This window comes from Glossina fuscipes, unplaced genomic scaffold, assembly GCF_014805625.2.
Source record: "Glossina fuscipes isolate IAEA_lab_2018 unplaced genomic scaffold, Yale_Gfus_2 2, whole genome shotgun sequence".
Classification (NCBI taxonomy): domain Eukaryota; kingdom Metazoa; phylum Arthropoda; class Insecta; order Diptera; family Glossinidae; genus Glossina; species Glossina fuscipes.
The window spans coordinates 17,204,921-17,219,153 of record NW_023998416.1 but is presented as its reverse complement, the minus strand read 5'-3'; the positions used below and the strand labels follow the sequence as shown (position 1 = coordinate 17,219,153).

Genomic DNA, 14,233 nt, shown 5'->3' with positions numbered 1-14,233 from the left:
TGAGTGTAGCTCGTCGCCGCTGTATTTGCATTTTCTACACTAAGTGAAGAGTATTTGTAATCTCATCCTTTAGTAAGTCGGGTGGATATGAAACGTGTAAAATCAGAATAAAAATGCTTCAATAACATTGCAATGAATTAAAATGTAATGAAAACTCATTGACATGAGTAGGTTGTACTGTATTTTATAATCACCGCGCAGAGAGTGTTAATTACAAACAAGAAAAAAAAAATATGACACTTTTACTAATTGTCTAATTCATATTCATTTATGGCGACAGTCATTTTTCCATATACATACATACACATTGTTTTCATTTATTTTAATATGTAAAAATAAATAAATAAATAAAAAAAGGAACAAGAAAAACAGGCGGCAAATCTAGTCGCAATCGTCATTATCTGTCTTGAATAAGGCTGCGTTATGCGAGAAAAGAACGGCAAACAAAACATTGACACAAGTGTTCTTGTCATTATCCTTATTACACTTAAATGAAACATTAACAAACAAAAATTGTGACATTCGTACAAATAAAAAAAGCAAAAATAAAAAAATATAATATACATATATGTGCATATAACTATGTACATATATTTAAGCACATACACAGACACCACTGTTTTCATTGTTCATTTCCCGACTGACGTCAATCACACGTACGCCTTTGTATACCATATGTTGCGATCTATATGTTTTGGGTAAAGTGCTAAAAATCTAAAATGAAAATAAAATAAAGAAAACAATTATAGATACAACGGAGAGTACTTAGTTTGTTGTTAAATTTTTTCAAAATGCCATACGATTAAATGCTAATGTAGAAACGTAGTAAGAGTTAATTCCCCCCCGAACCATCACGTTATTAAAGTATTTACGTTATTTCTAGTTAAAAAAAAAAAAAAATGAAAAAAGAATAGAAAGAGAGAGAGAGAGAGAGAGAGAGAGAGAGAGAGAGAAATAGAGACTATATCGACATATAATTACAACTTATGATTTTTTGTTGCTATTGCTTGTGAATTATTGCAGACCCAATATCAAATATCAATATTCGGCTTTAGATAGTGGTAATGGTATTGTGGAACGTTCACCTAGGGAACGGGCACAGCGTGAACGGGCTCTCAACGCCACCCAAGAATGGATACAAAACTCAAATGGGCGTTACGAAGTGCTAGCACATTTAGATGAAATCGGTTCAAGGCATGGGAAACATTGGTTCTTAGTAACAGATGCTACGGTAATGTAAAGCGAAATATTTAATAAAAACTTGACCGAAGAATTCGGAATTTTTGTAATATATCAGGTGCGTACGGATCGTTTATTAACTTTGTTGTCTCTGCCTCCCGACTGTGTGGCCTTTGAAGATTTACCGCCTTCAGAAAATCCACGTGGAATGCTTATGGAACTTTTGGGTTCTCTGCACCATCCATACATTTATCCCGTATTGGATTTGGGATTTTTGCATACATCCTCGGGTAATTATGCCTGCTTGGTAACTCCCTTCAATTCGAGAGGTAGCCTGAAAGACTTAATATTCAAGGTAAGAATTCATACATACATATAAAGGACACTAAAGGCCAAAGCATAATAAAATTTAAATAATTACTAATGTCTACCTTTAGATCTTTATTGCTTACTCATGTGGTTTTAAATGCTTTTACGTTTGTTATAAGTTTTGCTTTTTTGCATTTTAGTAAAAAAAAAATATATAAAAAAAATTTTTTAAATGAAAAAATTATAAAAGCAAAAAACTCTTAAGGGCAAATTTGTTTTTGTCTCTCTTTACGCTTAGGCTCAATGGAATGAACCCTGGTCACGCAAGTATACACGGAAACCGAATGGATTGCCAGTCACGCAAGTTCAACGCTTAGGACGACAGATTTTGGAGGCCTTACTGTTCCTAAAAGAGCGGGGTTTTCCATTGCATGGCCATTTGCATAGCGGAAATGTGATTTTGCAAAACGGCGCAGCCAGGTAAGAATTCACAAAAGTTAACATTAAAATTAAACTTTAATTTTTTTTTTTTATGCTTCTGGATAATAAAATCTCTTTTGAATATTGTTATTTCTGTTCCTTGGTGTACTTATGCACAACAACAAAAAAGTAGAAGAAACTTTATTTGAAAATGAAAAAGAATGTCAACGTTTAGGATGTACGTGTATACTGCATACACATCCACTTGAACGTTTCCTCTTTACAAATGTGATGTACGGAGAAGCACACGACGCATCCATCAACAATTATACGTAGTTTTCAATTCAGAATTTTTGCATTCGTTTTCCTTTTATAGCAAATTGAGGAAAACGTAGAAAACATCAGAAATTAAAAGATGAGGAAATATGGTTTACAAAATTCTTAGAAAACAGTTTTCACTTTAAATGCTTTTTTTTTTTGATTATTATTACGACATCTAAGCAAGCAACGATTCAGATATAATAATTTCGTCAATTCATCTGCAACCTTCAGACGTGGTTATAAAGACTCGGTAAAGTACGCTTTTAATAATAACACAAGTTCAAATTATATATTTGACTTATCTCCTCTCAACTTACTTGTTTCCCAGTTCCCTACACGTCTGTTATTTTGATATTTTCTTATGCCAAAATCTTTTGTAATCTCGAAAGAAAATTTCAAAATACTTCTCTTATTAAAAAGGCGAAGTGGTAAAAAGATAAATAACACAACAATGTTTGTAAGATTGTCAAAGTTTCGTGTCACAACTCAATCCGACCTGATTATAATTTCCCTACTTTTGTGATATTGTCGGCCAATTGTGGTAACGATTTATGCGTACGTGCCCGAAACCAGCAGAAATTGGGAACAGTTTTCTGAATCGGTTTAAGTCTGTCTGTCCCTCTGTGCAACTATCCGTACGTCCATCTGTGCGTCTATTTATTTGGCAGACTGCTATTCTATCTGACTTTCTGTCCAACTAAACGCTTTTCAATCTGACCGACTTTCTGCGTGATGTCTACCAATGGCCATTTGTTAAAGCGCCCCTCATGCATGCAATGTTCTTACAAGAAATGTGTCTTTGCAGAGAGAGAGCGTTTATTGTTTTTAAGGCGCCAGTTCGATAATTAGTACAAAGTAAAAGAAATTTAACAAATAATTTTACAATGTTATGGTTTGACCACATAGGTCTATCTTTCGATTCTTTGAACCTAAAAGTAAACGACAACAAGGTCGCATTTGATGAAGCTGTCATAGCTTAACATAAAAGCAACTGAGAAATTTTAATTAAAGTAAAAGTAAATAAAAACTTAAATAGTATAAGGGTCGAAGTTTATTATGCAAGGTGATGTAGAGCATTTAATAATCGCCTCTTCCCGACTACAACGTTTTAACTTGTTGTTTAGTAAAATTGTTGCTTAGCTATGCCTGAACTAGTTAAATGCATAATAACAACAGAATAACAACAGAAAAAATGCATCGTAGCATAAAAGAGGTTAAATGTTCTTTTCTTTCTTTTTTACACCGGAAGAACACATTAAAATGGTTACAGAATTTCTTTTTTTTTTTTTTTTTTTTGGTTCAAAATAAAGGATGGGCTGGCTATTCATTCGTCTCGCCTTTTCTTTTAGTTTCTTTGAATAGCCCAGCGATTAACCCATAACGAATCCCTTGCTTTAGATTTTTTTTAAAAACCTGCTTTCAATCAAACCATCTTTGCATCCGGTAAAGTCAGTTTATTTTAAACACGCGGTTCCCGAATATAAGAGAAAAATAATTCGATTATGCGCAAAAGGTGATTAACCTATTCATTACACGCCGTTCACAAGAAATAGGAAAGCGTTAAACTTAGCGAAACGCAGGACTTGGAATCTGTGGAAAGAATCGAAAAAACCGGCAGGAAATTTTCCTATTATGGAAGATCTAGATTTTCGACATATAATTGCAGCACTTTGTATATAATAATGTAGTTAAGCCGCAATAAAAATTCAAAATGCCGTTCTATGATGTGGGTATAGTTCAACAAAACAACGTCTGGAAATTGTCCCTGACGTTCACGTCGAAGAATTATGGGAGACTATATAGAATTTTCGCCAAAGAGAGGAAATCCCTATGAATTGCATAACTATATCCCACACCATTTAAATTTCTGCATATATACGCAACATTCATTATTCACTGATGTAGACTCCAGTTTTCTTATATCAATTCCGTTTGTCTTTGCGTCTGTCGATCCATCTGATTTCTGCTCATGCATTTCTGCTCATCCAATCTTTAATGTTGGGGATAGTTTGGGGTACTGACAAGTTCTGACTTAAAAGACCGATTGTAGCATATTTTGCAGCATTTTTATGGTCCCTCGTCGTGTAAAGATCTGCTTGAAAATCTGTTATATAAAAAAAAAAAAAAATGGACCAAAGTCGCCATGGATATACTCTTCGGAGTATATCCAATATGTATTCTCTTGCAACGAACAAGTCTTTACGGCAATATGGTCTACATTCTAATAGTATGGGATTACATCTAGTTCAGAGTAATATCTCGATGCATTAAATTTGACGCAAATGAATCTGTTTTTCTGATTACTTCTCCTATAATAATTTTCACAACGAAAATGTCTTTATATGACAACGAGTGATAGTTTTTGTATCTTAAGGCCTAAAAAGGTAAATTGTGTTAAATGAGATACTGTAACTTATCTAATCGTACACCTTGTCCGCCTTTTAACTCTTTCCAACGAACAGTTCCCTTTGTTACATTTATTTACGTATATGCATTCGCAGACTGTCGCCAGCACGGACTTGAATATACTAGTCAATATGTATTAGAACGCTATGACAAACCCTTAGTTGAGCTGGGACAAGTGAAAAATAAATTAAATTATTTTCTCTCAGTTTACGCTGTGAAAACCACTTGCAGACAGGATTCAAAGAGAAATTAGAAATATATGTGAGAGAATTTATAAAGCATATCTTTTTTTATCCAACTTAAGGTCATCGGTCGATATAGGAACAATCATTCATACTTTTATCCTATTGTTGGAACCCTCAAGATCGCAAAAAAGAAAGTTGAAGTAGAATACTCAACTATTGTAATTTCGATCAACAAGTGAAAAACTTCTCCTTTTACTTACCTTAAAAACTCCAGAAAAAAACGAAGAAAAGAAATGTGAAAGTTCATCTGTTTCTACTATCCTTAGTCTGCAAACATGAAATATGATATTTTCAGCGGTTTCATTAAACAACAAGTAAGAAAATTAGATTCGATAGGGATCGAATCTTTTATACCCATCACCGTTACGCTAAAAAAGACAAAAGAAGCAAAAGAATAAGGAGTGGGCGCAGCTGTTTATTTTCTTTTTCAAAATAAAAGTTTTTGTCGTACAGGCATGGAGGCTTTATAGACGTGTCCTTTGACTAGTTTGGGTCAATTCCAAGTTCTTTTGCAAATTTAAAGGCGATATATTCCCTTTTCGCTAAGGGGAGAGGGTTTACCACAAATACTACAAAGTTCCGCCAACGTTTAGATGCATTCGAGATTTGAAACTGGCCAAGAATATGTGTACTTTATAGAATTTTTGAAGCTTGTTTCTGCGCGTTATAAAGGTATTGAGAAAACTATTAAATTTTAATACATTATAATATTGAATTAATTTAATTTTCCAATTTGTGTACACAAATGCTACAACATCGGCCATACAGATTACAGAGCCAGACAGGCAAACAAACAGACACACAGAGATGCTTAAATCGATTTAGAATTTAATCCTGATCAAGAATGTATATATTATGTGGAGTCTCTTGTGCTTCCATCTAGGCTTTGCAAACGTTTTGATCAAATGAATACACCACACGTCCTTCGGTGATGGGTACAAAAAGCAAAAAAAATGACATAATTCTTCTTCTTGACATCATTAAATAAAGAGTAAACAATGTTAGGGGCTGGTAGCTTAGATTGTAACGGAAACTTTTAGCAAAAATAAATTATAAGCCATTGCAGCTAATTAGGTATAACAAAGAACGCATCCTCTGCAAAGGGTTTGCAAACAGTGAGAGAGTGAAAATAAGTCAAAATCTCAACAAGTGAATAATGACTATTTGCAATTCATGCATCTACATGTATATATATATATATTATATATACTTCACTATATAATTTTACTTTAGGTCGCGAAGAAAGAATCGCAGCAATAAAGCAAAAAGCTACATTAGCGTTCGAATGATGTGATGGCCAAAAATAAAAAATTTCACCCCTCCTCCTACTCTCCTTAGGTTTTTGGACCCACCACGGGTTGGAACACCCAAAAGAACCCTCAAAGATCCCCCAAGGAGATCTGTATTCTTAATCAATATCCCGAGTGGATTGAAACGTGTCCGTCTGCCTGTCGCTCTTGCTAACGTCTATGATAAATAATATCCTGACCCGTTTTCAAATTTGGCAGACGCATCGCAAGTGCAGTTTGGACGCAGTTTGGTATAGAAAATGGCGCAAATCGGTCGAGGGCCATATTTACAGTGCTGCATAAACTGGGAACATCTTTGTTTCAAGAGCAAAAAAAGATTGGGGTTTTTGCTTATTGCTCCCCGCAGCACACTGCAGCACTACAATGCAAATTTTCGGGCGTATTCTATTGGCGAACCTATAAATGCTCTGCAAAATGGACCTTTGCAAAGACCAAAAGGAAACTTTATACATTCCATAAAGTATATATGTTCTTGAGCGGTATCTAATTCGAAATTCACCTGGACATGTCGCTCTGTCCGCCTGCCCATCTTTACAGTATCAGAGGTAAGCATTCTGCCGTTCGCAAAAGTGAACGATGAGATGTTGAAAGCTTTTGCCGGAACTCCTTCGCTTTCTGGATACTCATAAACTGCAATGTACGGGAATTTAGTCGTTTCGTTCTACTTTTAGGCTTTCTTACGATAAAGATGGTGGGTGTAAAAGATTCCTTCATCGCCGAATATAATATTTCCTATTAGTTTTTCTTTATCAGTTATCCGCATAAACTAATTGCTGCACACTTATTAACTCTATATGAGACTGTTTTTTAAAGTAATTCTATTTCAGTCAAAAGTTTATCTCGCAATGTAGCATGAAAGAAATGAAAAAAGTTTAAACATTATTCTGTAAACTTTCTCCTTCATTTCACCTTTTTGTTGCTTAGCGCTACTTATCTCAGTAATGTTTAGCAGAAAAAAAAAGAAAGGAAAAAGTATAATTTTATTCAATTACAAAGTGGAATGATTTCTCACTTTGACTGAAGCTGTAAAATAATAAAGCAATAAAGTGAAAGAAAGACATTGTTCTGTAGGTCAATTTCGCTTTTAATATCCACCATCGCTCACATTTCATTTCTAGCATCCGTAATATAGGTCGTTCCGCTTATTAATGTTTTTTAACTGAACTCTAAAATGTATTAATAAATGAAAACTATGCCATGTGTAGACATGAGTTCGTTCAATACATACCATACCATTTCGCTTATTCAAACCTCTTATGAAAAAGGCCGTGTTTTCTTTTTCTGCGAAAATCAACTTTCCTGATAAAGTGCCCTATCTACTCAATGGAGAGCAATCGCGAATTGTCGCGAATTTGGGAAAAGCAAATGCCTTCAGTTATACTTGAAGTACCCCTTAGGAAGTACCGTTTCGGAAGTTACTGTGTGAGTGCTAGGCGATAGCATTGTTGCACCTTTTTTATATCTGTCGTCGGAGGATGAGCATATACTCGTTTTCCCAAAACAATTGCAACCCAGGGAGAAGCTTCAGAGACACTTTAAAGTGCATTTTCGATCAGCGTCATTAATTTAAACATATCCATGTAATGAAGCGATAGTTCATTGTTCGGACACAGTTACTAGGAAGCCAGCATTTGCAACTTGACAAAAATTTCGGAAGTCGTTGCAGGTACTTTGCGTTCGCCCTAAAAAGAAGTCCAACGTTTCTGCCTGCTCTGTAAACGGATTTTCCAAGCATCTTGATTGATATTCTAAAGCAATTCCTTTACTCAGCCTACGTTTTGGCGAGTAACTGCACTTGTCTCACAGCCTACATAGGTTTGGAGTGTCTACCGAAGCACGATCTAACCTTAGCAGTCAAGTAATGCGTGATGTCTGATATTTGTTGCCACAGTAAACATACCAAGGCATGACTTCATCCGCCTGCCTACATCTACCTTTTCTGTCCAAACCGGAGTAGTCCATAAAAAGGTTACATAAAATGCACGCTTGTAGAATTTCTATGGAATCATATCCATATCTTACACCCGCCATCAGAAGATAAGAGTGTATTTATTTCGTCAAAATATTTGCAACACCGAGAAGAAGACTTTAAAGAGCCTATATATTTGTAAATATAGATCAGTGTTAAAATCTGAATCGGTCAAGGCAAGTTCATCTGCTCGTCCATGTGATTTCTGTGATCGGCATTCCCTTGGGCGCTAAAAGAAGCTATCATATTCTAATTTGTCAGAAACAATGGAATTTCTTGCCCACATTGAAAATAGACGTTGATATTGAGAATGGACCAAATCAGCCGAATAGCACGCCGACAGTGCAAAACTAACCGCCACATTCCGATGGGAATTGTAACTGAGCCTTATTTGTGAATAAGTAAAGCAATGAAAAGGGTGTGCATAAAAAATTATAATACAACTCTCCTACTTTCCTTTTTCCTTCAAATGATCGTACTAAAGCAATTGCAATAAAAAGGTGAACATTGTCAGTGTGCCACGATGGCGAGTTCCTTATAGCTGAATTGAATGTAAGCGACTTATAGTTTCATCAAGGTGGTGCATCGTGCTATATAAGTCGGGAAACGTTCAACTTATTATCATTTAAATGCGGTAGAAGAATGACTTCAATAAATTGCGCCGTCAATTATTCACCAAGGTCATCTGATTTGACAACCTTGCGTCTCTTCCTCTAGGCTTATTTGGAAAGTAATGTATATGCGAATAACCCATAAATTCGTCGTCTACAAACCCAAATTCCTTAAGAAATTAAAGACATAGTCTAAACCATTTGGTCGTTGTCTGGCCCGTGACTGGCTCAGTCGGTGAACTTACTGATTGTGCACTAGGCTGCACTGGCTTCACCGTCTCTTTTCCTTTCCGCACTTCTTGCCACTCGTCTGCCTATTACTAGAATGGGGAGACATCCCCTGAGTGATGGATCCTATAATAAAAAAAAGAAAAGAAAAAATGTCTTTACACGAATGTGTTTTCACAATGTACTGCATTGCAACGAGCTACAACTGTTTCTAGGAGCGCTGATGCGCAATGGCAATGTTCGAAAAAGATTTGAAAGAACTTGGCTTATGTCTGGACCATTTTTCTTTTCTCCTCTTCTCAGATGATTATTTGTTTTGATTTGTGCAGAACACACTGTGTAGTATTAAGTTAATTTCCAAAAAATAAAAAGGAGATAAAATACCAAGTGACTCGTAAAACCGGTCGTGACCGAAGGGGCTTTAATACTGCCAGCAGAATCTTATTAAGTCAAACATAAAATGTTTGATTTTTCACTTCATTTATTGTTATTGTGACTGTACAACTATTAGCAAGGCGGTAAGGCTTTCCAACTTAGGGGTGCACAGACAATGAAAGGCCAAAAGATCAACGCCAAAGTAATACAAATACTTGGTGTTAATATAAAAGTATTCCTGTTGTGATTCTTTCGAAGTAGATTAGCAATCAAAACTTCAAGTAGTTGAGGAAGAAAATTTAAGAAAAGCATCTCTGAAGGAACCTGAGCTTAACCCAATTCACGTACAAATTGAGATTCTACAGTTTTCGTAGCGTAGAAATATTGTCATTGTGGATGCTAACATTAAGTTTGTGAGCCCGAGGTAAAGCATTGAGACCGACAGATCAAGAGAATACATAAACTATTTTAACATTTAACTTGAGGGACGTTACTTCCAAATAATAATAACCGTATTTCTTATCTTAGACCATCAGAGATTCTTATGGACTTCCGCGTTGTTTTCTAAACTCTCTCTTTTTTCCTATTTAAGATTATCTGGCTTAGAGAACGGGTTATTGGGACTTAGCTCACGTATCAACGCTATTATGTGGTCACGTTCTGTGGCCGATATTGAGAATGTCGATATTATATGTTTTGGTCATTTGCTTTATGAAATGTGTATGGGTCAAGAGATGACCACGCCAAAACCGTCCATGAGGGTGCTAGAAATGGAAATGGAACATTATCCACAAGTAAGTAAAACAACATGTGACAACAAAGAAACAAGCAAAACGAAGAAAACTGTATCAATTAAAAACGAAACCGTCAATTTTAGATTTTAGATGTTCTGGGTTTAATATTCGAGCCACCGAATGGAGCATGTCCAACGGTAGAGGATTTAGTATTATGTGACTTATTTAGATCTATCGATCTAAGGGAGTTACGTGGTCCCTGCTTTAATGTAAGTGAAAATTTGTTTTTTAATCAAAAAAATCTTAAACAATTTGTCTGTTACTTATTGGAAAAAGACAATCAAGCCGAGCCTTAGTCGTTCCACCTTAAATTTACTGCAAGCGGTAAAGAAACGACAATGTGCGTCTTTGGGTAATTCATTAAGCGAGACAAGTTCACCTTGCACACCACCTTCAACACCCAGAGATCACAGAGCTGGGTAAGTATATAAAAGTATTCAATATTTATTATTAGTTGTTTTTTTTTTTAATTTCTTTGAACACGTACGAAAAAAAATAAATAAATAAAATAAATGTACAAAAAGCTGTTGAAAATTACTACCATCATAACTTCATAGATACAAGAAACCTCTGTTATACTAACCATGCTAAAAAGCTTTCATGTTACAGTCTTTTACAATACGTAACCCTTTTAAATGTGTACTGTGTATACTGGACAGCTGGCCTTTCATATGTTATTGTGATTATTCTATTATATAATAGTCATCTATTCATAAGCATACTTTTGACATCAACATACATACACATCATGAAAAATTTTGTATTCCTTATGAAATCAGCGATAAAATATTCGTCCTCAAGATGTTAATTTTTCTCTGTAGCATGTTTGTTTTTATATATACCTTTTTCTTTTCAATCACACTCTTATATATAACTTTCTTACTCTCTTAATTATTTATTTATTTATAGTAATACTTTTTGTTATGGTTTTTTGAGAGCGAAAAAGTTTTTTGTACATTTTTTTAAATGCCATATATCTGCCATTTTTGTTACCATTTCTATGCCCGCCAATAAATTAATCTTGCCATTCCGTTTCTAACACCTAATAAAAAAGTAAATAAATGGATAATGCGTATCGAAGAATCAAGAAAAACTTTAATCGTCGTCACGAAGCGTCTACTAATCTCTGCGTGGCTCAGTCTGCCATCTTATGGAAACCGCATAAGCAAATTGTCCACTTTATTCGATAATTTATCGACAAGAAGCAATACCAGTCGCCATCAACTTTTTATGAACGCTTAATGAGTTCCCAAAATCAAAACCATTGGCCTGAATAAGACTGAGAATTTTGTCATATAGTTGTCAACTTAGTTAAGAAAAATTAATCGCGTGCGATATTCATTTAATTTTATTTCTTCGATCATTGCAGAACCAAAGAAACAAAAAGCTCAAACCAATCTTGTATTGCCTCTTCGATTGCCAGCCAGCAAACGCCGTCACGTACGGTTTCAATATATCTGCTGCTGATCTTCCTTGTCATCATCTTATTGCTGCGGCAACATTATGAAGTTAACTTGAGCCATTTTAACAAGTTGTTTAATAGGGAACATTATTTGATAAATGATTTTCATACATTATTTTTAATTGGTGGGCATATAAAATTCGATCTCAAGCGAATATTGCTTTCTTACTTAATTATTATGAATTTTTAAACCAATTTTTTTTATTTTTTTTATTAAGACAATTTAATTTTTTTTTAATGTGTTTTTTCCATATATTTGTTTCCATTTTCTATTTGAATATATTAATCCAAATAATAAATAAAACAATACATCAGAGTTATACCGACGCCCTATGAAGTCTTTCGTATGTACTAATAAGAAATTCATGAAATTGGTACAAATATTACAACAACTAATACAATACAAAGCACTATAATCGAATAATAATTTTGTTTAAATTAAGCAAAAATAAAATGTAATCAAATAAATTGAAAGATTTACTTAAGACAATGTATGGTAAGTTTTTGTGTTTTTAAACATTTTTCGTTTTTTGCTTTAAATCTTTTCTACTGTGTGTGTGTGTGTGGCTATACAATCTACCTCTTCTCTCTTTTTGGCTTTCCTTGTCATAAACACATTTTCTTAATTCCTTTCTCATTTTAATATTGTTTTATCAAAAACCCTCTATGTCCACCCGCAAGTTTTCGATTCACTTATAGCAAAGAAATTAATAATGTATATCAAACCACCTCCATAACCATTTATCCACCCACTTACCAGTGCATTTGTATGGTTAAAAATGTAGTTTTTTATACATATGGGTTCTTTATTTACAAAATTGCTTAAGTCCATTTATTTTAAATTCGAAATATATAAAATATTTTTTTCAAATATATCCTATATATAATATATGTATATCATGCTATACGTATGTATGCAAGGATATACCTTATACGTTATATACACATATATAATATGTATATGGCACCAACCTAAAAACTTGCGAACTTAATATGTGAAGTGATACATCAATAAGTTCGACATATAGATACAGCCGCCGACTAAAGAAGCGGTAACTTGTAAACTACTGGTCTTGAAATTTTGACACATTCCGTTTGAAAGTTGGTACTATATGAAAACCATTTGAATTCGTCAGTAGTCATCCTTCATTTGTCTATCATGCCTGAGAAGTTTTATGTTGGTACGCTACATTGTCGGTTTAACCCCACGGTGGCCGATGACACGCACAAGTCAATTTAGCGTAACCGGCGCCATCCAGAGTGTTAGACAAGCGCTATGTGCTAGGGGCCTAAACTACAATGGAGAATATGAGATAAGTGTATTGTGTATGGCTCAATAAACCCACTCTGGTAAATGTTGAGTCCCATCATCACCTCTAATTATTCGCTTTGGGATGATAGAAACTGCAACCGTCACGATATCCCCCGAACGGCCGCATCCAGCAGTCAGGACTCACACATTGGTTAACTGCTGCGTTCAAACTGGCAACTGGACATACATGCTTCCATCGCGGTTTCCACATGTATTTAAGCATGCAAGCTTCTCGCCGAAGGATCTTGGCAAGCACCAATCTGCAGTAAAGCAACGCTGTCACCTCTACCCGCAGATATTCGTCACATAGTGAAAGAGGTCCTGGCCCACGTGGAGCTTAAAGTTAGACTATAAAGCCTTTAGCCTTACTTTACGCGACATAGTCTCTCTTGCCTTCGTATTAAACATACAATCCCGGCTAGCCAGAACAGGACTACCCTTCTTCGCGATATATTAGCATCGCGTGTTACATCTGACATGACGGGCGGTACAATACTCTCGATTATTACTACATCTACGTATTTTAAGTAAACAGTTAACAGCTGGTTTTTGGTTAGTATTTCCTTCATAGTAATAGTATATGAGAAAAAAGTGCTTCTTCCAGTGAACCCCTAAGCTATCTTTCAGAAAACTTGTCGCCAAGTTATAGACAGTCGAAGCTTTAAAATCATCTTCGCCGGTAGAGACCGTTTTCAGGGATCATCACGAGGAGGTGCATCTATGCTCCCCTAAACGCATAGTTTATCACCCTATATATTTTATAATCCTACTCATTGAGCGATACGCTACTCAATATGTATTACGACGAATAAAAGCCAACCATCGGAGGTTAGGCAGAAACTGAATTTTCTTTGTCGTTTGTAATACCTTTGTATATACTCGTTGGATATTCTGTACAATATATATAAGCTTGGTTGCGTTACCTTGGCCCATCTCAGTGTATGTGTTTTCCTTATGGGGTATTGAAGTGCTCGCGGTTACAAAGATGGAGTAACATCGCAGAGTTCTCACAAATCATCTTTTTGTTTGTGCTTTCCTTAAGTTAATAACTATGTTTTATAAAACAAATTCGTATTGGACAGTTTTTTCTAGCTATTCCTTGCGAGTATTAAAAACGAGAAAATCTAAGAGATCATAACAAGAGAACTTTGTTTTCGCTTATGATTAGTGATCGGTCAGAAGGCCGGAAATATAACCCATAAATATAAATCTTTAACTTGGCGTAACAGTTTTGAAAGTGAGCGTATTTTACCCGTAACCGCGCCTTCAATGGAAAAAATCAGTTAAAAACA

At 35.0% G+C, this 14,233-nt stretch overlaps 1 protein-coding gene across 6 annotated transcripts in view; it reads left to right on the top strand.

Annotated features, from left to right (window-relative positions):
• LOC119633814 (slowpoke-binding protein) overlaps positions 1-14,233 on the top strand; it is a 106,901-nt gene that overhangs the window by 87,400 nt on the left and 5,268 nt on the right. For 4 of the 6 annotated variants that reach the window (XM_038027573.1, XM_038027576.1, XM_038027575.1 and 1 more), the window contains 6 exons: positions 1,024-1,231; positions 1,298-1,534; positions 1,787-1,968; positions 9,966-10,167; positions 10,251-10,376; positions 10,444-10,586. In XM_038027573.1, coding sequence (XP_037883501.1) covers positions 1,024-1,231; positions 1,298-1,534; positions 1,787-1,968; positions 9,966-10,167; positions 10,251-10,376; positions 10,444-10,586 — 1,098 coding nt within the window. Of the gene's footprint in view, positions 1-1,023; positions 1,232-1,297; positions 1,535-1,786; positions 1,969-9,965; positions 10,168-10,250; positions 10,377-10,443; positions 10,587-11,944; positions 12,120-14,233 lie in introns of those variants that run through there. The other 2 variants (XM_038027578.1, XM_038027579.1) reach the window with 1 other exon arrangement.